We start from the raw sequence: 26,670 nt of genomic DNA on the forward strand, positions 1-26,670 counted from the left end.
TTTCGCAGGAAGGGGCGGGGCTTTCGCAGATTGGATAGGTTAGTTAGGGACGATTGTGGAAAGCGGAAGGTGGAGGTGGGCGTGTCAATTTGACGCGAAATGCGCGCACTGTGCGTGATGACGTAGGGGACGTTGATTGGGAGCGAGAACTAGAGCCCGTGCGTGCGCGGTACTCCGCTTTCTGTCCAAATTGATCTGTTCCTTGCACCTAAGGTAGGCGGTTTGGGAGTGTTGTGTGCGTGCATTGCTTTCCGGCCAGGGCTGCCCTCGGCCTGCTTCGCTCTCTGAGTCTTGCGCGTCCTTCTAGCCTTAACGCGGAGCAGGGCCAGCACAAAGCGTGCGGACCTGCGTGGTAGAGACAGTTTCTGGTCCCAGTTGCGTCTTCCGTAGGGGGCGGCACCTGGCCTTTGAGGCCCACCTATGTTTGAGACTCCGCTGGGCGTGGCTGGAGGAGGTGTTGGGGGAGATTTTTGGGCGTGATGTAGAGTAGTGGGTTCGCTGGAGGGCGGAGTATTCTGGAGCAGGAATATCGAATGTCCAGCTGGTGCCGGAGGCCAGACGGGACCTCCAGGTTGGGCCGCCCCAGCACACCAATCAGAGGACCACCCGGGCCACCACCAACCCAAAAAAGGCCCTAAGGGACAGCTGCAGTGAAGCTGCTGCTGGAATGATGCCCATGACTAATGGATCTCAATCACTGAGAGATCTGGAGGCAGCAGGATCCGCTTCCACATTCCTCACGAATAATCTCGAGATTTTAGGAGCCTAGGATTCGATATTTTTTAGGTTTAAATTTGCTTGTTACTGATCATAACTTTATTTCGCCGGGTGAGCAGTAAACACTATGTCAGGTTGGGAGTCTTATTACAAAAACGAAGGCGATGAAGAAGAAGAAGAAGAAGAGGGCCTTGAAGCGGGTGGTAAGTGGTTTTAACCTTTGCTGTTCTGTGTGTAAGAAAGCCTTTCCCTGTCTATTTCTGCTGTTTCATGGCTCACCCTTCTCTCCCCAATGTCCAGTGCTTTCTCCCTTTGAACTTTGCAGAGCTACCCTAGACTCTTTTATTCAGATTCTGCTCTAGTCTATGGGACATTCCTAGCCTTGAACTTTTTACTGGGTACTGGTAGCTTGACATCTATTAGCTCCAATAACTGACCCCGAACATTGGTATCCTTTGAGTCACTTTAGGTGGCCCAGGTAAGACCCTTCCTCACCCAGGAAAGTTATTTTACTCATTGTAGGACCTCAGTAGTAATACAGTAGTACTGTAGTACTACAGTAACTGCAGCAACCAAAGAGAAAACATTAGCAACACAGTTATAAGAGTCATTCCCTCGCCATAGCCTCCAGGTTTGGGAGTATATGTTCAGACAAGACAGTAAGACAAAGGATAAACGAAGAGAAATAAGGGGTACATGTAATCTGCATACTGGTTGATTTAAGTCCTGGGTAAGACAATTTTAAAGTGTTTTTACTAAAAGTGAGAAACAGGGGCACCTGGGTGGCTCAGTTGGTTAAGTGTCTGACTTTGGCTCAGGTCATGATCTCACCCTTGGTGAATTTGAGCCCCACGTCTGGCTCACTGCTGTCAGTTTGGAGTCTGGAGCCTGCTTTGGATCCCTTGTCCCCCTCTGTCTCTCTGTCCCTCCCCCTGCTCACATTCTCTCTCTCAAAAATGAATAAACATTTAAAAAGTAAATAAGAAGGACAAACGTAGGAAATATAGAACATAAAAGAAAAAATTTACTGTAATCTATATAATCTACCACCCTAATACAGCCACTACCAGCATTTTGGCATTTTGCATTTTTCCTTCATAGATCTTTCATTCTTATATTTCCTAACTATGTATGTCTGGGTTTTGTTTTTGTTTTTTGTTTTTGTTTTGTATCTGATTTTTTATAGTTAATGATAGTGATATATTTTTTCATTTCATTTTTATTTTTAAATTAAAAAGTTTTTTATTTTAGTTTTTGTAATTTTGAAAGATTTTTTTAAAGTAATTTTTCCACCCATCTTGGGGCTCAAACTCACAACCTGGAGATCAAGAGTTGCATGCTTTAGGGGCACCTGGGTGGCTCGGTTGAGCGACTGACTTCGGCTCGGGTCATGATCTCACAGTTTGTGAGTTTGAGCCCCGTGTCGGGCTCTGTGCTGACAGCTCAGAATCTGGAGCCTGCTTCAGATTCTGTGTCTCCTCCTCTCTCTGCCCCTTCCCTGCTCATGCTCTGTGTCTGTCTCTCAATAATAAATAAATGTTTAAAAAAAAAAAAAGTTGCATTCTCTACTGACCGAGCCAGCCAGGCACCCTATTTTTTTTAAACATATATACACAGAGAATCTTTTTTTTTTTTTTTTAAATATGGATATTTCTAGGGGCGCCTGGGTGGCGCAGTCGGTTAAGCGTCCGACTTCAGCCAGGTCACGATCTCGCGGTCCGTGAGTTCGAGCCCCGCGTCAGGCTCTGGGCTGATGGCTCAGAGCCTGGAGCCTGTTTCCGATTCTGTGTCTCCCTCTCCCTCTGCCCCTCCCCATTTCATGCTCTGTCTCTCTCTGTCCCAAAAATAAATAAACGTTGAAAAAAAAATTAAAAAAAAAAATATGGATATTTCTAGAAAGTATAGTACTATGTGAAATAACTCAGTCAGATAAAGACAAATACTATATGATTTCACTCTTAGATAGAATTTAAGAAAGAAAACAAATGAATAAAGAAAAAAAGAGACAAATAAAACAAACTCTTAAGTATAAAGAAGAAACTGATGGTTATCAAAGGGGAAGTATGTGGGGGCATGGTGAAATAGGTGATGGGGATTAAAGACTACACTTATCATGATGAGCACTGAGTAATGTATAGAATTGTTGAATCACTATATTGTATACTTGAAACTAAAATAACACGGTATGTTAGCCATACTGGAATTAAATCAAAAGTAAAAGTCACACCAGTAGAATGTAAACATGAAATTCACGTAACTATTTGCTTTTGAAACCCTCTATTAGTACACAGCAATCAACTGGTCAAGCATGAGCTCTTTGTGGGGCCTGACACTGCTCTTGGCAATGGGGTAAACAAAGTCCTTACTTTTGAGGATCTTGCCAGGCCAAGGAGTAGATGAGTTAATGCCAAGTATTGATAAAGGCAGTGACAAAGGTAAAATTAGCATTTCGTAATAGAGAATGAATGGTACTGATTTAGCTAGGGTGGTCAGGGAAGGCTTCTCTGAAGAAAGTGGTGTCTAAGTTAAAACCTGAATAAACGTTCTTGTCGAAAAAAGTATATTTGAAGTTATAGCACCTTCTATAACTATAGAAGACTATAAGTCTTCTAAGGTAGACCAGATAGTATAAAAAATCAGCTCTGATAATTCAAAAAATCTGTGAAAATTCAACTAAACATCACTAGTAATGTTATTATTTATTGTATAAATAGCGAGGAATATCTGCTTGATTTTTTTTTAATTTTTAATTTTAATTTTATTCTTTTTAAAATTTACATCCAAATTAGTTAGCGTATAGTGCAACAATGATTTCGGGAGTAGATTCCTTAGTGCCCCTTCCCCATTTAGCCTATCCCCCCTCCCACACCTCCTCCTGTAACCCTCTGTTTGTTCTCCGTATTTATGAGTCTCTTATGTTTTGTCCCCCTCCCTGTTTTTATGTTATTTTTGTTTCCCTTATGTTCCCTTATGTTCATCTGTTTTGTCTCTTAAAGTCTTTTTAAAAAAAAAAAAAATTTTTTTTTAACATTTATTTATTTTTGAGACAGAGAGAGACAGAGCATGAACGGGGGAGGGTCAGAGAGAGGGAGACACAGAATCTGAAACAGGCTCCAGGCTCTGAGCTTTCAGCACAGAGCCCGACGCGAGGCTCAAACCCATGGACCGTGAGATCATGACCTGAGCCGAAGTCGGCCGCTTAACCGACTGAGCCACCCAGGTGCCCCTTGTCTCTTAAAGGCTTCATATGAATGAAGTCATATGATATTTGTCTTTCTCTGACTAATTTCACCCAGCATAATACCCTCCAGTTCCATCCACATAGTTGCAAATGGCAAGATTTCATTCTTTTTGATTGGAGTAATACTCCATTGTATATATATACCACATTTTCTTTATCCATTCATCCATCAATGGACATTTGGGCTCTTTCCATCCTTTGGCTATTGTCGATAGTGCTGCTATAGACATGGGGGTGCATGTGTCCCTTCGAAACAGCACACCGGTATCCCTTGGATAAATGCCTAGTCGTGCAATTGCTGGGTCATAGAGTAGGTCTATTTTTGGTTTTTTGAAGAGCCTCCATACTGTTTTCCAGAGTGGCTGCACCAGCTCGCATTCCCATATACACAGAGAATCTTAAGCATATATACACAATTTTGAGTTCTGCCTTTTTTCCTTAATGAATTACAGATATGTTTTTCCATGTAATTATATATATGTTGTCTTCATAAGTCATTTTAAATGTACTAAAATTTATTCAGTCTGCCTCCTGTTAAATATTTTAGTTTTTTTTTTTTAATAATTTTTTTTAGTTTGTTTATTTTGAGAGAGTGAGAGAGAGATCAGGGGAGGGTCAGAGAGAGAGGGAGAGAGAGAAGACTCCAGACAGGCTCTGCTCTGTCAGCGTGGAGCCAGATGCAGGGCTTGAACCCACACACTGTGAGATCATGTCCTGAACTTAAACCAAGAACTGGATGCTCAACCATTGAGCCACCCGGGTGCCCCCATTTTAGTTATTTTCAATTTTTAAAAAATTTTTTAAAGTTTATTTTTGTGAGAGAGAGAGAGAGTATGAGTGGGGAGAGGGGCAGAGGGAGATAGGGAGACACAGAATCTGCAGCAGGCTCCAGGCTCTGAGCTGTCAGCTCAGAGCGCCGGATACAGAGCTCGAACCCACGAACTGTGAGATGGTGATCTGAGCCAAAGTCGGATACTCACCCGACTGAGCCACCCTGGTGACCCAATTTCTTTTTTTCTCCCCAGTACTTTTATTTTTATTTTAAAAGTTTTCTTTTCTTCTTCTTCTTTTTAATGTTTATTTATTTTTGAGAGAAAGAGAGCACAAGTTGGGGAGGAGCAGAGAGAAGGAGACCCAGAATCTGAAGCAGGCTCCAGGCTCAGAGCTGTCAGTGCAGAGCCCAATGCAGGGCTCAAATCCATGAACTGTGAGATCATGACCTGAGCCGAAGTCAGACACTTAACTGCCTGAGCCACCCAGGCGCCCCAGTTATTTTCAATTTCTTACTTTAATAAGCAACACTGGAAAATTCTGCATAAGGGATTTTTCATATCTTATGTTCTTTAGATTGCTAAGAGGTAGAATTCACTGGGTCAAGGTAGAATTTTTGTTTAGGGGTCTTGACCCATAATCATGTTGTCTTACAGATGGGCAATTACATTTATTGTATTAGAAAGCAGCAGTGTCAAAAAGGGAGACAACCAGATATTTTATGTGTTTTGTTTTTTTTTTTAAAACTAAACATCGCCTATGATGCCAAAAAAGGGAATAGGAAACTTGAATCTGACGAAGCCTCTCTAGGTCCTCAGTAGAAAAGACAGAGGACTGTGTCTGTCTACACCAAAAGAATGCAGTCAGCAAAATCCATAATGTGGAAAACTGTACATAACACAACATTCTGGTTCTTCAACACAACACACAACACACAAAAGATGGAAGGGGTATCTATAGATTAAGAGGCTTCAAAAACATTTTTTTTTTTTTTCAAGTCAAAACTAGTGTTTAGGAATGTTCACTTGGGGGTGCCTGGGTGGCTTAGTAGGCTTAGTGTCCGCCTTGGGCTCAGCTCATGATCTCACGGTTCATGGGTTCGAGCCCCCCATTGGGCTCTGTGCTGACAGCTTGGACGGAGCCTGGAGCCTGTTAAAGACTCTCTATTTCCTTCTCTCTCTCTGCCCCTCCCCCCCTCAAAAATAAATAAACACTAACAAAAAAATTTAGACAGGAATGTTCACTTGGACGATAAAACTATAAAGAAAGTAAGGAAATGATTATTAAAAATCAGGATAGTGGTTACTCTTGGGAGGAGAGTGGGCATTGTAATGGGATTTTTTCTATTTTGTATGAATAATAATAAACATCATAAATATGAGCACAAGAGCAAACATTTTCTCCTGTTTTTTCCCCCATAGGAGAATATACATATTCAGGAAGAGATAGTTTGATTTTTTTGGTTGATGGTTCTAAGGCCATGTTTGAATCTCAGAGTGAAGTTGAACTGACTCCTTTTGACATGAGCATCCAGGTAAGACTACCTTTTATTTAATTTAAAAAAAGAAATGAAAGAAAAAATTATTAACACCACTTTAAAAATTATGCACTCTGAAAATTTGTTGGTGAATGATAATTAGTGGTTAGCCTCCCAGGAATGCTACCTATACTCTGAGATAAAAAAGGGTAGCAGTGCTGGAGAACAGGCCTGTTTTATTTTGTGTTTGAACTTCAGACCCTAGTAATACGTTGCTCCCACCTTCTGTGTTAGCTCTGGTAGCACAGGAAGGCTCCTCCTGTAGAGGTGTGAGTGTGAACGAAGAAAGAAAGTTCCAGCAGATACGGTGTCAAAGTGAGTCTTCTTGTAATTGGTGTTTGGAAGTTGAGTATTACCTGTGGTTGAAAAATACTACAACAAAAAGACAATCTAATTTAAAAATGGACATAGACTTGGGGCACCTGGGTGGCTCAGTTGGTTAAGCGTCCTACTTCAGGACGCTCAGGTCATGATCTTGTGGTTCGTGGGTTCGGGCCCCACATCAGGCTCTGCTGACAGCTGAGAGCCTGGAGCCTGCTTCAGATTCTGTGTCCCCTTTCTCTCTGCCCCTCCCCCATGCGTGCTCTGTGTGTGTCTCTCTCTCCCTCTCTCTCAAAAATGAACATTAAAACATTTTTTAAAAAAATGGGCATAGGACTTGAATATACATTTCTCTAAAGATACACAGATGGCCAAGGAGCCCACAAAAAGACCCACAACATCTGTAGTCCTTAGAGAAAAGCAAACCGACACCGCAGTGAGGTATCACAAGTCACTAGCATGGCTATAATATAGAGAGGAAAAAAAGGATACTAAGAAGTGTTGGTGGGGCGCCTGGGTGGCTCAGTCAGTTAAGCATCCAACTTTTGCTCAGGTCATGATCTCGCGGTTCGTGAGCTCGAGCCCCGTGTCGGGCTCTGTAATAACAGTTCAGAGCTTGGAGCCTGCTTTGGATTCTGTGTCTCCCCCTGTCTCTGCCCCTCCCCTGTTCATACTCTGTCTCTCTCTCTCTCTCTCTCTCTCAAAGATAAATAATAAAACATTAATAAAATAAAATAAAATAAAATAAAATAAAATAAAATAGGTTAATTTGGGGATGCCTGGCTGGCTTATTCATTAAAGCATGAGACTCTTGATCTTGGAGTTGTAAGTTCAAATCCCATGTTGGGCATGGAGTCTGCTTTAAAATACAATGGTTAATTTTGTTATGTGAATTTTACCTCAAAAAAATAACCATTTCTTGGGGCGCTTGAGTGGCTCATTCGGTTAAGTGTCTGACTCTTAATTTCTGCTCAGGTCATGATCTCCATAGTGATAGGGCAGAGCCTGCTTGGGATTTTCTCTCTGTCTGTCTCTCTCTGTCTCTGTCTCTCTCTCTGCCCCTCCCTTGCTCATGCTCCTGCCCTCTCTTTCTCTCTCTGTCTCCCTCTCTCTTTCTCTCTCTCTGTCAAAATAAACTTAAAAAAAAAAAAAGAGTAAAACAAAAGATTACCATTCCTTTATACAGAAGAATTACAAAGACTTATTGTATATCTTATATTTTTAGAGTTTGGAACCAAACAGAAGTTTCTCATTTTCTAATTTGTATACAAGCAGTTCTTGTTTTGGGCAAATCAGAATATCTTGCATCTAGGAAAAAATGAGAACAGTCCTTAACTTTAACTTTAAAGCAGCGTTTTTCAGAATCACACACAGGGCTTGTTAGCTAGCACAGATTGCAGGGACTTACCCCACAATCAGAATTTCTGATTCTGGAAAAGTCTAGTGCTGGGACCAAGAATTTGCCTTTCCAGCAAGTTCCCAGGTGATGCTGCTGTTACTAGCTTGGAGATTACTCTTTGAGGAGCACTGCTTTAACCTTTTTTGGACTCATGGACCTCTCTGAGGATATGATGACAACTGTGTACCCTCTCTTCAAAAAGATACAGTCATAGTTCTGCATGTAATTTCAAAGGGTTTTTAGCAACCTTGATGCCTGAGTAACATGCCGCTGACTGTGCAGAGCCTGCTTGGGACTCTGTCTCTCTCTCTGCCCCTCCCCTTCTCTCTCTCTGTGTCTTTCTTAAAAATAAATAAATTCAAGCTTAAAAAAATGTTTTAGAAACCTCAATGCCTAAAGAACCCTTTTTGTCTGCGCCCCCCTCAAAAATAAACATAAAAAAAGAACCCAGAATAAAATGTAGTATCATATAGCAAATAATTGAGACATTCACGGATGAGTATAATGTATTTAATAAGCAATGAAAAAACATTTTCTCAAATTTTTTTTTTTTTTCTTAATTCTTAGAACCTAAAAGAAGCCCTCACAGATTTTTGTAAACGTTTATAGGCTCCTCAAAGTAGATTAAAAGTCATTGGGATGAGGGGCGCCTGGGTGGCTCAGTCAGTTAAGCGACTGATTGTTGATCTCAGCTCAGGTCTTGATCTCAGTGTCATGAGTTCAAACCCTGTGTTGGGCTCTGTGCTGGGTGTGAAGCCTACTTAAAAAAAAGAGTTATGGGGATGAAAAATACAGCATAGGGGGAATATAGTTATGGTATGGTAATAGCATTATATGGTGACAGATGGTAGCTACACTTGTGAGCAAAGCATAATGTGTAGACTTGTCACGTGACTATGTTGTACACCTGGAACTGCTGTAACATGTCAACTATACTTCAATAAAAAAAATAATAGAGTAAAATACTTACAGGAATAACTCCTTGCGATGCAGATTGTTGTCAGTGAGTAGACACAGTTTAAGTTCTGCATTTGTTATTTATTATTAATATTTTTTTATGTTTTATTTTTTACATTTGAGAGAGAGACAGAGACAGGGAGTAGGGGAGGGGCAGAGAGACGGAGACAGAGAATCTGAAGCAGGCTCCAGGCTCCTCCGAGCTGTCAGCACAGAGCCCGACACGGCGCTGGGACTCGCAAACCATGAGATCGTGACCTGAGCCCAAGTCAGACGCTTAACTGACTGAGCCACCCCGGCGCCCCTTAAGTTCTGTGTTTAGGGAGAGAATTACTTTTGAGGAAGTCTGGGTAGAGTCTTCAGCCAGGCATGGGGGCAGGTTGGGGGGTGTCGCCATGGTCTCTCTATTTCTCAGCTCTGCACATTCAGAAACTTCATGTCAATGCCTCCCAGAATTAAGTAGGTCAAAGGACTGACCAGCTGTTATGAGACCCTGATTTACTCGATGCTGACCTTAGTTTCTTTTCTCATTTATCTATTTATTTTAAAGATTTTAGTTTTAAGTAATCTCTACACCCAACGTGGGGCTCGAACCTACAACCCTGAGGTCAAGAGTTGCAAGCTCTACCGACTGAGCCAGCCAGGTGCCCTGACACTGACCTTAGTTTAAATGGGTAGATAGGACTTTCCTGGAATACTGGTGTACTTAATTGTGTAATGAAGCACATTTTATTCCAGAAGATGCTGTTAGGAAAAAAAATGCTGTTAGTAGTTATGGACTTATTGTTGGGTCACATCTAATTATTGTTAGCCTAAACCTTTTATATACGTAATTATTTTACGTATGTAAATTATGTTTCTTGGTATCAAGCTACTTGAGGGATGGGATCAAGTGGCCTGTTCAAACTCAGTTAAGTAAATGGCATTAGTGGGACCCACATCCAGATTTTCTGATTCCAATACTGGGCTGTTTTTCCCCCTTATAGCAGAATTTCCTCCCTGAGTATATATGTTTTTAATTCTCTGATTTCTTATGGTAGGAACTGCTTATACTTCTGTTATCTACTTACCACACTCTGCCTTCTGTTATAGTGTAATATATATGCCCATCCCTCTCACTGATTCATGACTTTCCTGAAGATACGGGTCATTCCTTAACCTAATGCCATGTATAAATTCACCTACGACGTGCAAGGCACTTATGGAGCTTAATTTTAGTGGTGAGTAGTTAAGTATTAATCGGATTTTATTTTGATTTTTATCAGTGTATCCAGAGTGTGTATACCAATAAGATCATAAGCAGTAATCAAGATCTCTTGGCGGTGGTGTTCTATGGTACTGAGAAAGATAAAAATTCAGTGAATTTCAAAAATATTTACGTCTTACAGGAGTTGGATAATCCAGGTCAGTAGTATTCTAAGATCAGCTTTTCCCTTACATTGGAAGGTCACTACCCTGAACAAAGAGGGGCGTGGAGAAGGAGGTAGATCCTGGGTTGAGGACTTTGTGGGTTAAACACCTCCGCGGTGAGAATAGGACCCTAGGCTCTTCTTCTAGCCTTACCAGAGCAGCACTGACACTATTCTGATTTTTCTGTCCGTTTGACTTCCTGTCTCTGATCAGGTGCTAAGCGAGTGCTTGAGCTTGACCAGTTTAAGGGGGAGCAGGGGAAAAAACATTTCCAAGATCTCATTGGCCATGGATCTGACTACTCACTAAGTGAAGTGCTGTGGGTCTGTGCCAACCTCTTTAGCGATGTCCATGTCAAGATGAGCCATAAGAGGATCATGCTGTTCACCAATGAAGATGACCCCCATGGCAATGACAGTGCCAGAGCCAGCCGGGCCAGGACCAAAGCTGGGGATCTCCGTGACACAGGTTGGCATTTTCCCTGATCTTTTAAGTTGGCACTTAATCTTACTACTTCTCTATAGATGATGTCAAACATTTGCTTTTCACCATTCAGAGTGAAATAAAAGAATAAAATGAAGTTACACAGGTATAACATTCCTGCTAAAAATAACTAGGCCATTAACTTTCTTTTTTTCTTAAGTTTATTTATTTTGAGAGAGACAGAAACAGCTCAAGTGGGAGAGGGGCAGAGAGCGAGGGAGAGAGAGAGAGAGAGAGAATCCCAAGCAGGCTCTGCAATGCAGGGCTCGAACTCACGAAACTGAGATGACGACCTGAAACCAGGTGGCCTTAGGCCATTGGCTTTCTGAAGGGCTCCACTAGAGTGAGCTTTTCTTGACTTTTCATGCTACCAGGCGTGGCAGTGGTTTGAATAAGTTGTCATTATAGCAGCTGACTCCCTTACTGATTCTTTAAGTCCTGAAAACGTTAATAATCCCACGAGTTCTTTGCATATTTGAGCTCAACTGAAAAAAATTCTCACTTGATGAAAACTGTTTGTTTTCCCTTCCCTTTTGGCTGTCCTTGCCCCAGGTATCTTCCTGGACTTGATGCACCTGAAGAAACGTGGGGGCTTTGACATATCCTTGTTTTACCGAGATATCATCAGCATAGCAGACGATGAGGACCTAGGGGTTCACTTTGAAGAGTCGAGCAAGCTGGAAGACCTGTTGAGGAAGGTTCGAGCCAAGGAGACCAAGAAGCGCATGCTCTCCAGGTATGCTCGAACCTGGGCTAGTTGCCCACAAGTCCCCTACTTAATCTTAAGCACCGCATTGCCTTGACCTCCCTGAATACTTACCTCTGGGCTGTGCCTCACTGTCTTCCTCTAAAACACTTGCTTTACTTCAGAATGGACAAGCTGTTTGCTTCTTTTTCTCTGGAAAGAGCTGGTATGCTAGTTTTCCAAAATAACACAGCTCTCTGCTTGCTTGTAAACAGTTGTGGCCTAACGCCGTCCTCAGTTGCATGCACTAGTATATCGTCTGCTTTCTTCTCCTCTGTAAATTGTGGATAACAGCAATACTTAGTATAGAGCAAAAACTCAGAAAGTGCTAGTAATTTTCTCTGTTGTTAAGTTATTCTGATTTTTTTTTTAAGTTTTTGAATGTTTATTTTTGAGAGAGAGAGAGACAGAGTGTTAGCGGGGGAGGGGCAGAGAGGGAGAGAGACAGAATTGGAAGCAGGCTCCAGACTCCGAGCTGTCAGCACAGAGCCCGATGTGGGACTTGAACCCACAACCCGTGATAATCATGACCTGAGCTGAAGTTGGATGCTTAACCGACTGAGCCACCCAGGTGCCCCAAGTTATTCTGATTTCTTATAAACCTGAGACCAATAGGAACCAGATTGTTAGATTATCTTCTTTTTTTCTTTTCTTGTTTATTTATTTACTTAGAGAGAGACAGAGCATTAACAGGGGAGGGGTGGAGAGAGAGGAGAGAGAGAATCCTAAGCAGGCTCCTCACTGTCAGTGCAGAGCCCGACGTGGGGCCCAAACCCATGAACCGTGAGATCATGACCTGAGCTGAGATCCAGAGTTGGATAGTTAACCGACTGAGCCACCTAGGCACCCTAGATTATCTTTAGAGAGTGTTGGCATTAGAATCCTAAGGGCTCCCCTATGTTGTTTTCTGAAGGTTCACATCAGGCTTTCATTTTAGACTAGTTTCTACAACATATGAGAATATGACCATTGTAGTTTTTGAGCAGTTTTCAAGAGATTACTGACAATTCTACTAGAAAGCCCATGAGATTATTGTGGGAAAACCACAAACCAGCTCATTACCACAGCTGTAATATGGCAGTTGGCTCTCCTTTCCTCCTTAGGAATTTCTCCTTTCTCAGACAAGCACCCTAGCATCTCTCCTCCCTTCCTGAAGTAGTGGAGTGTTGTTACTACAATTTGGAAATCTGGTACACATTTTGGTGGGGATGGCAGGAAGGGTAAAATAGTAATTAAATGTATAAGTCCTTGGGGCGCCTGGGCGGGTCAGTTGGTTGGCGTCCGACTTCAGCTCAGGTCGTGATCTCGTGGTCCGTGAGTTCAAGCTCCGCGTCGGGCTCTGTGCTGACAGCTCAGAGCCTGGAGCCTGCTTCGGATTCTGTGTCTCCCTCTCTCTCTGCCCCTCCCCCTCTCATGCTCTGTCTCTCTCTGTCTCAGAAATAAATAAACATTAAAAAAAATAAATTAATAAAAATAAAATAAAATGAACATGAAAAGAAAAACAGAAGATAATCTAACAATCTGGTTATTAGTTGTCTGTCCTCGGGGAAGTTAGATAACCTCTTTCTGAGCCTCATTGTTTTCAACTGTAAAAAAGGACAGTAATGAGGTTTTTGGGTGATAAACAACAGACACTGGCTCTTGACTAATTTCAGATGTTATAAGCCTGAACAGGGTGATCAGTATAGGAACCAGGGTGGCACCAGGAGTCCAGATAGCAAGAACTAATGACCGTGTCCTCAGGGTACCACTGTCATAAAGCATCCCCTGCAACCTTGTCCTTCCTTGGTCACCGCTTATGACCTAGACTCTCAGGAGAATAGGTCTGACTGCTTAAGCCTAGGCCAGATATGCCCACCACTTGGCCAGAGGAGGGTAGTACTTTGATTAACATTCCCCCAAAACTGCAGTGGGGGAAGGGTGGTTCCCAAAGAAAAATTGGGGTTTCATTGTTAAAAGGGGGAGGGGATACTAGACAAAAGCAGAAACAATAGATCATATAATACAGGGTTATTATGATGATTGAATGAGAAAATAGCTATAAAGTGATGGTACAGTGCTGGGCTCAATAAAAATAACCCTTATTTTTATTACAGTGCATTCTTTATCATTATTTTAAGTAGTTAACAATACTGAAACTAATTTTTGTGGTGTAGACCCTGAGGTAATGTTATAGCAAACTCCACTGTATTATTAAAATGTATTCTATTTATATTCTAAGAATTTGGATTATTGGAGAGAGTAGAATTTAGCTAGGAAAGCATAATCTTTCAGTCCCGTGTTTGTTTGTTTTTATACTTTTCTCTCCTTCAGCCTGAAGCTTAAACTCAGCAAAGATATAGCGCTCACTGTCGGCATTTATAATCTGGTCCAGAAGGCTTACAGACCTCCTCCAGTGAGACTTTATCGGGAAACCAATGAACCAGTGAAAACCAAGACCCGGACATTTAATGTAAACACAGGCAGTTTGCTTCTGCCTAGTGATACCAAGAGGTCTCAGGTAGGCCTGCTTTCTTACTGAGTTTTGTCCCATTGAAGAGTCAATAGGGATGGAGACATTGATCAGCCTAACTAGTTAAGTGTCTTTCATGTATGCATCTTTGCAGCTAAGCTGTTAAATCATAAAGCCATTACTCTTTGGAACTATGGCATATAGATCATTTTTTTTTTTAATTTTTTTTTTACATTTTATTTATCTTTTTTTTTTTTTTTTTTTTTTTTTTTTTTTTTTTTTATTTTTTATTTTTGGGACAGAGAGAGACAAAGCATGAACGGGGGAGGGGCAGAGAGAGAGGGAGACACAGAATCGGAAACAGGCTCCAGGCTCTGAGCCATCAGCCCAGAGCCCGACGCGGGGCTCGAACTCACGGACCGCGAGATCGTGACCTGGCTGAAGTCGGACGCTTAACCGACTGCGCCACCCAGGCGCCCCAACATTTTATTTATCTTTAAGAGAGAAAGAGAGAGAGAGAGAGAGAGAGAGAGAGCACAAGTGGGGGAGGGGCAGAGAGAGAGGGAGACACAGAATCCAAAGCAGGCTCCAGGCTCTGAGCTGTCAGCACAGTGCCCGATGCTGGGCTTGAACCCATGAACCGTGAGATTATGACCTGAGCTGAAGTCAGTTGCTTAACCAACTGAGCCACCCAGGTGCCTCTAGATCATCTTTTTTAAGAGACTTTATTTTTTTAATTATTTATCTTTTTTTTATAAATTTTCTTTAATGTTTATTTTTGAGAGAGACCGAACACAGTGGGGGAGGGGCAGAGAGAGAGGGAGACACAGAATCCGAAGCAGGCTCCAGGCTCCGAGCTGTCAGCATAGAGCCTGATGTGGGGGGTCAAACCTACAAACCACAAATCCTGACCTGAGCCAAAGTCAGATGCTTAACAAACTGAGCCACCCAGGCACCCCTAAAGATTTTATTTTTAAGTAATCTCTATACCCAATGTAGGGCTTGAATTTACAACCCCAGGATTAAGAGTCACATGCTTCACCGGCTGAGCCAGCCAGGCATCTAGATCATTAATACCTTGAGAGCTAGAAAGTTAGAGCCAGTGTTTGAAAGAGATGTCAGTAGAAACTTTAGCCCTGACCACTCTGCATTCTGTTCTAATAGTTAAATTCCTTGCTTCCGTATGGTAGCAGAAAATGCTTTAGAATCAACTAGGGAGATGAATGAAGGAAGTATGTTAGATGTAAACTGCACTTTTTTAGGGAGAGTTTTGTTTTTGTTTTTTTTTGTTTTTTTTTAAAGTTTATTTTTATTTTTGGGACAGAGAGAGACAGAGCATGAACGGAGGAAGGGCAGAGAGAGAGAGGGAGACACAGAATCGGAAACAGGCTCCAGGCTCTGAGCCGTCAGCCCAGAGCCCGACGCGGGGCTCGAACTCACGAACCGTGAGATCGTGACCTGGCTGAAGTCAGACGCTTAACCGACTGCGCCACCCAGGCGCCCCAGTTTTGTTTTTTTTTTTCCCTTCCCCAAACGAAATTTTCTCCTGTGCTTTGAAATGATACACGTATGCCTTTCGTAATCAGAAGGACAGACTGAGAACGCAGAACGTTGTCTTTCCTCATTCTCTCACCTTTGTGCAATCTGAGGAATGATTTGGTATCTAAAATTAAAATCAAATGAGTCATCCTTTTTAATTATACAAAATGTGGGAGAGAATCTGAGATTTTTTTGCATAAGGTAAGGACCAACCAAGGATCAACTAAGTATCTCCATGTAGCCGCTTTACGTGGCCCTCGTGTTCCCCTTCCTTTAGATCTATGGGAATCGTCAGATTGTGCTAGAGAAAGAGGAAACAGAAGAGCTGAAACGGTTTGATGAACCAGGTTTGATTCTCATCGGTTTCAAGCCCTTGATAATGCTGAAGAAGCACCATTACCTGAGGCCCTCCCTATTTGTGTACCCGGAGGAGTCCCTGGTAAATGGTATGTGACTTCGATCAAGGGTAAATGAATGAGTAACAGAAGGTAGTTTGCCGAGCGAGCTGCTTGCAAACTGGATAGGATGGCTTAAGGGGGTATTTTGAAAGTGTTTCTGGTCAGATAAGCTTTGGAAATTTGGGACTAAACAAAGTTAAAGAGATTTCTTTAGGACCTATAATACACTGCTATGCATTGTGAGTATCCGGAGGGTGGCGGGGAGATACGGAAGTAGTATTTTTAAAACTTACTTCCTATGGAATTCTTTCTTTGAGGCATCAGATACGGAGTTAACAAAGAAGAAGAACCAGTTTCTTCCTTCGTGTCGGCAATTAAAGATGATACGAATTAGGTCGTTGGGTTTGTGCTGTCCAGACCTCTTTTCCTCTGTGCTGTAGCTAACGAACCCCCTGGATTTGACCTGATTGGCTTTCATTAGTAACTGGGGCTTACTTACATTGTCAGCCTAAATATAGTAAAAGTGAACTAATGTTAATAATTCACACCTCTATATGGGGTATTCGAGGCATCTAATCCCTTTCTCTTCCCTTCTGTGCCTCTGCTGCTCGTCAGCTCTGGGCTTCTCACACCTTACTTGTTGAAGTTCACAAGCCCTTTTAAGAAAATGGGAGAGAAATTGTAGGCTTATAACATGAGCTACCAGGGAAAAAAGGAGACACTTTTGGGATGCAGATCCTTGGGCCGTTTGTTTTTTAGGGAGCTCAACTCTGTTCAGTGCTCTACTCACCAAGTGTCTGGAGAAGGAGGTCATGGCGGTGTGCAGATACACCCCCCGTCGGAACACCCCTCCTTATTTTGTGGTCTTGTTGCCACAGGAAGAGGAGCTGGATGACCAGAAAATTCAGGTGACTCCCCCAGGTATGTGGAAGAGATACTTTCAGTGCTACTGAACTTTGCTCAGACTTTGGAATCACTCATAGGATTCCAACTCAGACCTGCTGAACCATAGTCTCCAGGAATGGGGCATTTGTGCATTTTCAGGGTTTAGATGACACAGATGCAGAGCCAGGTAAAGCTGCCAAATATGGTTGTGCAGTGCACAACATGTACAGCTGTACAAGGCAGCTCTACAGCCACAGTCGAGAATTGGCTGCATAGGGACTGTTGCCAGGTTAGTGACCAAGTTGATGGCTCACTGCTGATACTTTTCTTTACTAAAAGCAATTCTTTGGCACCCTTGAAATGTTCAAAAAAAAATTTTTTTTTTAACGTTTATTTTTGAGACAGAGAGAGGCAGAGCATGAATGGGGGAGGGGCAGAGAGAGAGGGAGACACAGAATCTGAAGCAGGCTCCAGGCTCTGAGCCATCAGCCCAGAGCCCGACGCGGGGCTTGAACTCACGGACTGCGAGATCGTGACCTGAGCTGAAGTCGGACGCTTAACCAACTGAGCCACCCAGGCGCCCCACCCTTGCAATGTTTAATGTTTGGTTTATCTTCTGCATACACCAAGGCAGTGATGTGTAGTAGAAAGACCATGGGTTTGGATGTCATACTTGACCATATCTTACTCTTATGTGTGGAAAAGTTTACTTTCTTTTGTTTCAGGCCCGTCTCTGCCACACGTCACCTGGCTAACTTGGGCAAATAATTTTAACTTTTCTGTTTATATTCCTTGCCTGTAAAGATGAGAATTCTGGAACACCTTTCTCTTCAGGTTGTTTCACATTTGAAATAAGTTAATAAATGTACAAGTGCCTAGCCCAAAGTAGCCAAGAGAAGGTAGTCTTCTTTTTTTTTAGCCATGTTAATAAAAATGAATTTTGTGGAGAGCCTAAGTCAATTAAGCGTCCACCTCTTGATTTCAGCTCAAGTCATGATCTCACAGTAGTGAGACTGAGCCCCACGTCGGGCTGCGTGCTGACCGCTCAGAGCCTGTTTGGGATTCTCTTTCCCTCTGTCTACTCTCCCCTGCTTGTTTTCTCAAAAATAAATGGATGAACATTTAAAAAAAAAAAAAAAAAAAAGAAGAAATCCCAACTTTTTTTTTTTAATGAACTTTATAAAGTAACTCTTTGAATATGTTACATCTCTAGCCCTGGTTGTCAAAATGCTGAGGAATAGCTTTGCATATCAGTTAGTAAGCTCTTGTCTGTCAGCTCCAAATTCCTCCTGTTACGCTCTGTGCTGCCGAGGCTGAGACTCTCCAACTCGGGTTCCTCCTTTGCCAGCTGGCTCGCAATGAGGCTCCGTCAATAGTGAGTGCTTAGAGCGAGACTGTAGGGCAGAGGGGAGCAGAGGGACTTGCTCCTTCCTCTTGCTCAGTGTCGTGGACATTGCTAGCAAGGGCCCCTCACCTGGCGGCAGCAGTCGGTTCCAGTCTAGATTTTGCAGCCTTTTAGAACCTGACAGAAAGCTGGAACAAGATCGGCCTGATAACCCTTCCTCTTTACTTTCTGTGTGTGGAGGCGGTGGGGGAACAGAGGGGAGAGGCTGAGGCTCAGAGGAGGGCCTGATGGAGCTGGGTCTCAGCCCTCCAGGGAGGGGGCACTGTCTAGCTGGCTCTGGGTGTGTCCAGAGAGCTGGAGACTGGATCCAGCTGCTGCTGGCCCGTGAAGAGCCCTGGCCGGGCCACTGCCGGCAGGAACCGGCAGGTATGGGAGGTTCCCGCCTCCCTCTCTGTTCTGGAGGCTGCTAATGGGAATCAGCTGATAGAGGAGAAATAGGGCTGGCAGGGTCCCAGCCCCCAGCATCATGGGACATAGAAGGGTGAGTGTGAAGTTGAGAGACAAATGGCGACTCCACAACTGAAACCGTTTGTTGAGTCAAATCTTGGGAAACTAATGTCCTTTCTTCAGGCTTCCAGCTTGTCTTCTTACCCTATGCCGACGATAAACGGAAGGTGCCCTTTACTGAAAAAGTCATGGCAAATCCAGAGCAGATAGACAAGATGAAGGCCATTGTTCAGAAGCTCCGTTTCAATTACAGGTGAGTAGTGGGTTAGTGTCAGGCCTTGTTCTGGAACTGTCTCCTGGGGTGAGAGGATTATTTTACTCCCATGCTGCTGCTGAGCGTGGGAAGAAAAAGTATTCAGTTTCTTTCTCTCCATCTCTTACCACCTCTCCTTCGTCTTTTTTTTTTTTTTTAACTTCCATGGCTCTGCCTTCTCCATTTCTCTCTCTGCCCACAGCTTCCAGTGACAGACAGATGGGCAGGGATTGTTAGCTTTTAAGTCAGCTTTTAGGGGCACCTGGGTGGCTCAGTCCGTTAAGCGTCTGTCTTCGGCTCAGGTCATGATCTCACGGTTCGTGGGTTCAAGCCCCGCGTCAGGCTCTGTGCTGACAGCTCAGAGCCCAGAGCCTACTTCAGATTCTGTGTTTCCCTCTCTCTCTGCCCCTTCCCTGCTCGCGCTCTGTCTCTCTCTGCCTCTCAAAAATAAATAAAGTGTTAAAAAAATTTTTTTTAATATTATTATTTTTATTTGTGAGAGACAGAGAGAGACAGAGCACATGCAGGAGAGGGGCAGAGAGGGAGGGAGACACAGAATCCGAAGCAGGCTCCAGGTTCTGAGCTGCCAGCCCAGAGCCTTATGTGGGGCTCGAACTCACAAACTGTGAGATCATGACCTGAGCCGAAGTCAGACGCTTAACTGACTGAGCCACCCAGGCACAAACCCCCCCCGCAAATTTTTTTTTGATCAGCTTTTGGATTCCAATAAATTGGAAATTGGAGAGAGAAAAGTTGATTCCAGAGACAAGACTCCCAGCTGTTTTATCTGGGCTCTTTTCCTCACTTGACCCTGGGCCTGTGGTATCTCAGTCGGGTTTATTTAATTTTATTATTATTTTTTTTATGTTTAAATGCTTCAATTTATTTATGTTACTGTTTTACTAGAAGTGACGCCTTTGAGAACCCAGTGCTGCAGCAGCACTTCAGAAACCTGGAGGCCCTGGCTTTGGATTTGATGGAGCCTGAACAGGCAGTGGATTTGACACGTAAGAAGGCTGGGACTGAGCTCTTTCCACGGGAGGTTTTCGTAACGGTTTCACTCTGGACTGGAAATACGGATGCGTTTTCTAGCATCCTGCAAAGACTCAACCTCGTTTTTCCAGCCTTCTCTGAGAGATTTTCTAGACCAGCATAGACTGTCTCAGAAGAGATTTGGCTCATTCTGCCATAAGAGGAGGAGAGTGTGCCAGGCTTCTGCAACCTGCCTTTGAACCAGGCCCCCTCATGACTACATGTTGGTAAAAGTAAAAAAAAAAAAAAAAAATAATAACCTATAACATTTATTGAGCGCTTACTGTGTGCCAGGCACTCTTGGTCCTAGCTGTTGACTCATCCAATTCTGGTAACTATGAGGTAGGCACCGTTGTCCTTATTTAATAGAGAAGGTAGTAATTCTCCAAGGCACTAAGTAGTGAGCGGTGGATCCAGGTTTAGAATCCAGTGCGTCTGGCCCAGAGCCCTCGCTCTGCACCACTGTGTTTCCTGTCTCTCCATCAGACTGTAGGCTCTGCCTCAGAAGATCCTTGTTACTCAGCATCGGGGAGATTTGCCTGGCCGCCTCGGTTGAGCTCTGAGCTCGCTGCCAGTCCCTTTCTTAATTGTGGTTCTCTTACGTATTTCGTAAGAGGACACACACAGTTTAGTGATACAGGTAAATATCAGCTGGGCAACAGATGGGATTTAATGAAGGCTCTTAACAGAGGTTGAAAAGATTAGAACGATTAGTGTGGCCTGCTGAGCTTCCCAGTTATTATTATTTTTAAAAAAAATTTTTTTAATGTTTATCTTTGAGAGAGACAGAGTGTGAGCAGGGGAGGGGCAGAGAGAGAGGGAGGCACAGAATTTGAAGCAGGCTCCAGGCTCTGAGCTGTCAGCACAGAGCCCAACGTGAGGCTCAAACCCACGGACCACGAGATCATGACCTGAGCCGAAGTCGGACGCTTAACCGACTGAGCCACCCAGGCGCCCTTACTTCCCAGTTATTAATGGTCTCTTTTTACTAGACAAAACAGTCCCAGTGCTAGACATGTAAAAGCTATTGTACCTGTATTATGGTGGTGACTGTTAGCCGGATCTAGCCCAACAGGAACCTTGGAATTAAGCAGCTCATCTTTTTTTTTTTTAAGTGAATTTACTTTTCAGAGAGAGAAAGAGCACAAGCAGGGGAGGGGGAGAGAGAGAATCCCAAGTAAGCTCCGTGCCACCAGCACAGAGCCTGACATGGGGCTCGATCCCACAAACTGTGAGATCATGACCTGAGCCGAAATCAAGAGTCGTATGCTCAACCAACTGAGCCACCGAGGTGCCCCAAGCAGCCATCTTTCTTGATGGCCTTTAGATAAATCAGGGAGTAAGTTGCCTGGTCTCCAGCAAGGTGGTGAAGGACATAGGCTTTGGAAATACCTGATACAGATTTGAATCCCAGCTCTGCCACTTACTAACTTGAGTAGCCTTGGAATCTTACTTCATCTACCTGAAACTCAGTTTCATTATAGGTAAAATGGGGACAGCAATACTGTTTTTTTGTTTTTGTTTTTGTTTTTTAATTTTCTAATGTTTATTTATTTTTGAGACAGAGAGAGAGCATGAACAGGGGAGGGGCAGAGAGAGAGGGAGACACAGAATCTGAAACAGGCTCCAGGTTCTGAGCTGTCAGCACAGAGCCCGACGCGGGGCTCGAACTCACGGACCGCAAGATCCTGACCTGAGCCGAAGTCGGACGCTTAACCGACTGAGCCACCCAGGCGCCCCGATACTGTTCTTATAAGCTATTGACCCCGTCTCGGTCCTGACTCTCAGGAAGTGCTCAAAACACAGTTGTTCTCCTTTATTCCACAGCGTTCTCTCTCTTCCTCACCGGGCCGTGGCCTCTTCCATTCTGGCTCCTGTCCTGTAATTTTACTGCAAGTTGTGTTTGCTCTTCCTGCCTCTATTTTCAAAACAGTTTTGGCTGCTCTGACGTTTCCTATAACTCCAGGGGCTCAGGTTTCTGTCCTCAGCCCCGCTGTTCTCCCTTTCTGTTGGTTATCTTGGCTGCTCCCCCAGCCTGCTGTATCCCTCATGTGTGTGACCCGAGAGCCTGTCTCCAGCCATACCCTTTGTCCCGGGCTCTGGCCAGAACTGCAGCTGCCTGGTGATGGCTGCTGCAGGCCCCAGGTGTCCCACCGCTCAGACACCCGATCCCTTTGACGCTCATTCTTTTATGTTCTTCACTCGTTTCTAATCCGATGTGTATCTGCTTCCCTCTGACACAGGATATGGTTTCCTTGAATAAATAACTTCCTGAAGACTCAGAACTGTTTCTCACTTTCTCTGTTTGGCTTTGTGACATCATGCTGTCTTGGTTTTTCTCCTGAGCTGACAGTGCCCTAAGACACCTTTGCCGGACCTGCTTCCCTTTTTTTCTCCTCTAAACATGGGAGCGAGTGCACTAGGTGATCCTGGGCCCTATGTTTCTCTGTCACTTCACTTCTCCCCACGTGGCCGCCTCAGGCTCCACCAGTGGTTCTAAGTGTGCTTCCTGGAACAGCAGCACTGGTGTCTCCTGGAAGCTTGTCAGAGATGCCCATGTTGAGCCCCTTCCCAGGCTGACTGAATCTGAAACTCAGGTTGGGCCCCTGCAACCTGTGTCTTACAACAAGCCTTCCAGGTTATTCTGAGACCTGCTCTTAACCTCTAGCACACTGGTTCTCAACTTTGGCTGTACAACAGAATCATCCAGGAGACTTCAAAAAATCTGGCGGTTTAGGCCTCACCCCCAGACCAGTTAAATCAGAATCTCTGGGGGTGGGGTTTGGGCATCAGTATTTTTTAAAAGTCTCCAGCTGGTTGCCAGATTGAGAACCAAAGCTCTCGCAGAGACTCCTATAGTCTGGAACATGGGGCTTCTGTCTCAGCAGGAGCCCAGGTTGGTCGTGACATTGTGCCTTCTTCTGGGCACACCAGGCGGCAGGATCTTCCCTTAATACTTTGGAAACGTGGCCACATGAGGAGATGATGAGATACTCGTCTCCTCATGCCTGTCCTTGATGTGACACAGCTCAGGTCTCAAGCTCAACAAACCGTATAATGGTTAGGTAACAAAGAAAACAAAAATACTGTCTTTCCCCTAAAGATATCTTTTTTCTGTTGTATTAGTCCTGGGGAATGCTCCGGCCATCCCAGCTGGTCGCCACCTCCCTCTGGCCACCCTACACCTCACATTCGATCTGTACATCCATCAATTCTGCCACTTTGTGGTCCCTTATCTCCTCCACCCTCACCCCAGGTTTGGCCTTCTGTCTCACCCTCCTCCTATCCACACACAGCTCAGGATGATCTATCTATCTATCTTTCTTTTTCTTTCTTTCTTTCTTTCTTTCTTTCTTTCTTTCTTTCTTTCTTTCTTCCTTTTTCTTTCTTTCTTTCTTTCTTTCTTTTTCTTTCTTTCTTTTTCTTTCTTTCTTTTTCTTTCTCTTTCTTTCTTTCTCTTTCTTTCTCTTTCTTTCTTTCTTTCTTTCTTTCTTTCTTTCTTTCTTTCTTTCTTTCTTTCTAATGTTTATTTATTTTTGAGAGACAGAGAAAGAGCATGAGCAGAGGAGGGACAGAGAGAGAGGGAGACACAGAATCTGAAGCAGGCTCCAGGCTCAGAGCTGTCAGCACACAGCCTGATGCAGGGCTCGAACCCACAAGCTGTGAGATCATGACCTGAGCTGAAGTCAGACACCCAACTGACTGAGCTACCTAGGCACCCCAGGATGATCTTTCTAAACTGGAAATGTAATTGGAATGTAATTGGAATCATGTTGTTCCCCTGCTCATAGCCCTTCAGAGTTTCCCCACTGCTCTCAGGATAAAGTCTACGACCTGGGTGGGCCTTCAAGGCTTCCATGACCTTGCCATGATCGCCTTTCCAGCCTCCTCACCGGTCCTACACTCCTGACATTCTACCTTCAAGCTGCATGTTACCTGCTATTTCTTACCCTGTGCCTTCTGCTTTGAATAGTCCCTGCCTGAGAAAGAACACTCAGCTTTGCAGACTTGGCTGCGGAAAATCTCTCTTGACCCCTCCTGTGTTCCAGTGTGCCTTTGTTCGGTCCCTTCCATCATGGCATTGCCAGCCACTGTGTTTATGTTTTTACTGCCTCCTTACCCTGACTAGACTGTAATCCCATTGAGGGCACGGACTCTTGTTTGAAACCCCAGAATCTAACCCCATTCTCAACTCTATTACTCCCAGCTGTTTGACCTTGAGCAAGTCATTTAACCTTTCTGCTTTCCTCTATAAAATAAGGAAACAAATTTACCTACCCTGGAGGTTGTTAGAGGATTAAATAAAATAAGTTTAAAGCAGTGAGAAGGGCGCCTGGCTGTAGTAAGTGCTCATTAAATTCAATTGTTAGAAGGTACTTGGTAAATATTAGGAAGACTTTGTTGAATGTGTTCTTGACCAGGTTAGTTGCCTCCTCCTGGACCCTTTCCTGACTTCCCTCAACCCCTGCAGTTAGGTGCTTTCTCCTCTGGTCCCTGTAGACTTGGAACTGGACAGGAAGCCAGGGCTTGTGACTCACCTGACTCATTCTTCTTGTGTTTTGATTTTCTAGTGCCTAAAACTAAAGCAATAGATAAGAGACTCGGTCCCATGGTGGATGAGTTTAAGGAGCTTGTCTACCCACCTGATTATAATCCTGAAGAAAAAGTTTCCAAGAGGAAACAAGGTGAGGAACTGGGTTATTTATTTATTTTTCTAAGTTTATTTTTGAGAGCAAAAGGAGAGAGAGAGGGTGCAAGCAGGGGAGAGGCAGAGAGAGGGAGAATGAGGATCTGAAGTAAGTTCTGTGCTGATAGCAGAGAGCCCAGTGCAGGGCTCGGACTCATGAACCGTGAGATCATGACTTGAGCTGAAGTCAGACACTTAGCTGACTGAGCCACCTAGGCGACCCAGGAACTGGTTTTTAATTTTTTTTAATTTAAAAATTTTTAATGTTTATTTTTGGGAGAGGGAGAGCGAGGAAGTGCTAGCAGGAGAGGGGCAGAGAGAGAAGGAGACAGAGAATACGTGTTATCGGTGCAAAGCCCGATGTGGGGCTCGACCTTGCAGCCTTACGAGGAAATGGAGCTGTGAGAGGCTAGGTTGGTGGCCATGGAGCCTTCTCTCTTCTCCATCAGAAGTGACTCCTCTAGGGGCACCCCGGGTGGCTTGGTCAGTTAGGCATCTGACTCTTGGTTTTGGCTCCGGTCATGATCTCATAGTTGGTGAGTTAGAGCCCCACATCAAGCTCTGTGCTGACAGTGTGGACCCTGCTTGGGATCATCTCTCTCTCTCTGTCTCTCTACCCCTCCCCTGTTCTCACAAACACGTGTGCATGCTTTCTCTCAAAAGAAACAAACATTTATAAAAAAAAAAACAAACCAAAAAGTGACTCCTAGTGCCCTGTGTGAGCTGTTACCATAGCTCTTCATACATGTGCACAATTTAGGGATTTACTTGTTTATCTCACTCAGTCTGCACTTGCTTATCGTCTAGCATGGCGCCTTAGTACTTGACACGGTGCTCTGTAAATGCTTTTTGAACGAAGGAAGGAATGACTTCCCCAGACTGAGCACCAATTTTGGCTAAACTGATGGCAACTGCACTACTTGGAACTTCCTTCTAGGTCTGATATGGTTTTGACTTTATGCTTAAATGAAGCTACCTTATCAAAACACGCTCTCATGGGCATCCCAGCTTATGGAAAATGGCTAACTGCAGCCCAGACCATAGAAGGGCCACTGTTAGCATTTCCAATCACACCCTCCTGACCTTTTTCCCCAGATGATGAAGGTTCTGGAAGCAAAAGACCCAAAGTGGAGTTATCTGAAGAGGAGCTGAAGGCCCATGTCAGCAAGGGCACGCTGGGTAAGCTCACTGTGCCCATGCTGAAGGAAGCCTGCAGGGTGTATGGGCTGAAGGGCGGGTTGAAGAAGCAGGAGCTGATGAACGTGCTCACTAAGCACTTCCAGAAGAACTGACCAGAGACTGAACAGCTAGCCACCCTTCTGTGCTATAGCCAGGCTGCCTGGGTTGTTCTCATCAAGTTAAAACCTGTTTCTTCTGGGCCAGGAAGTCTGTCTGATAGAAGCCAGGAACTTTACATTTATGAGACTTTCTGTTGCCATGGAGACAGCATAGCCCTCCCACTTTGCTGGGCTTTACTGTCTGAATAAAGAGCTCTAACTTTGTACTATATACTGTTATTTGTTATTTTTCCATATTTTTATTTATTTTTGAGAGAGTGTAAGCTGGGGGGTGGTGGTGCGCAGAGAGAGGAGGGGACAGAGGATCTGAAGCGGGCGCCGTGCTGACAGCAGAAAGTCTGATGTGGGGCTCGAACTCATCGTGAGATACGATCTGAGCCGGAGTTAGATGCTTAGCCAACTGACTGAGCCACCCAGGTGCCCCTATACCGTTCTTTAGTATGAAAGAGAAAGATGTGTCTGTCTCACATCCAAAGATCACCTGCCATTGGCTATTGGCTTTATTTGCTCTCCCATTAGGAACACATCATCATCATGGAAATAAAGTATCAGTGAAGGTAGGGGAGAATGTGACAATTAAGGACAGGTAGACATACTTGAGGAATGACAAGCCCCAGCAATATTTTCATCCTCTGCCCCGCCCCCCCACCTGTTTCCCCTTTCACTGTGTCAATATAGAGCTAAAGATTAGAG

The 26,670-nt window shown here is 44.0% G+C and overlaps 1 protein-coding gene across 4 annotated transcripts in view; it reads left to right on the forward strand.

The window, feature by feature from the left end:
• XRCC6 (X-ray repair cross complementing 6) overlaps positions 1-26,188 on the forward strand; it is a 30,733-nt gene extending 4,545 nt beyond the window's left edge. The window contains exons 1-13 of one of the 4 annotated variants that reach the window (XM_045464304.1): positions 89-213; positions 837-920; positions 6,151-6,263; positions 10,209-10,347; positions 10,567-10,821; positions 11,389-11,572; positions 13,895-14,081; positions 15,850-16,018; positions 16,730-16,891; positions 18,831-18,960; positions 19,867-19,967; positions 24,564-24,677; positions 25,775-26,188. In XM_045464304.1, coding sequence (XP_045320260.1) covers positions 845-920; positions 6,151-6,263; positions 10,209-10,347; positions 10,567-10,821; positions 11,389-11,572; positions 13,895-14,081; positions 15,850-16,018; positions 16,730-16,891; positions 18,831-18,960; positions 19,867-19,967; positions 24,564-24,677; positions 25,775-25,971 — 1,827 coding nt within the window. In that variant the 5' untranslated portion in view covers positions 89-213; positions 837-844 and the 3' untranslated portion in view covers positions 25,972-26,188. Of the gene's footprint in view, positions 1-87; positions 921-6,150; positions 6,264-10,208; positions 10,348-10,566; positions 10,822-11,388; positions 11,573-13,894; positions 14,082-15,849; positions 16,019-16,729; positions 16,892-18,830; positions 18,961-19,866; positions 19,968-24,563; positions 24,678-25,774 lie in introns of those variants that run through there. The other 3 variants (XM_045464306.1, XM_045464307.1, XM_045464305.1) reach the window with 3 other exon arrangements.
• Positions 26,189-26,670: the final 482 nt, after the last annotated feature.

This window comes from Leopardus geoffroyi, chromosome B4, assembly GCF_018350155.1.
Source record: "Leopardus geoffroyi isolate Oge1 chromosome B4, O.geoffroyi_Oge1_pat1.0, whole genome shotgun sequence".
NCBI classification, from domain to species: Eukaryota; Metazoa; Chordata; class Mammalia; order Carnivora; family Felidae; genus Leopardus; species Leopardus geoffroyi.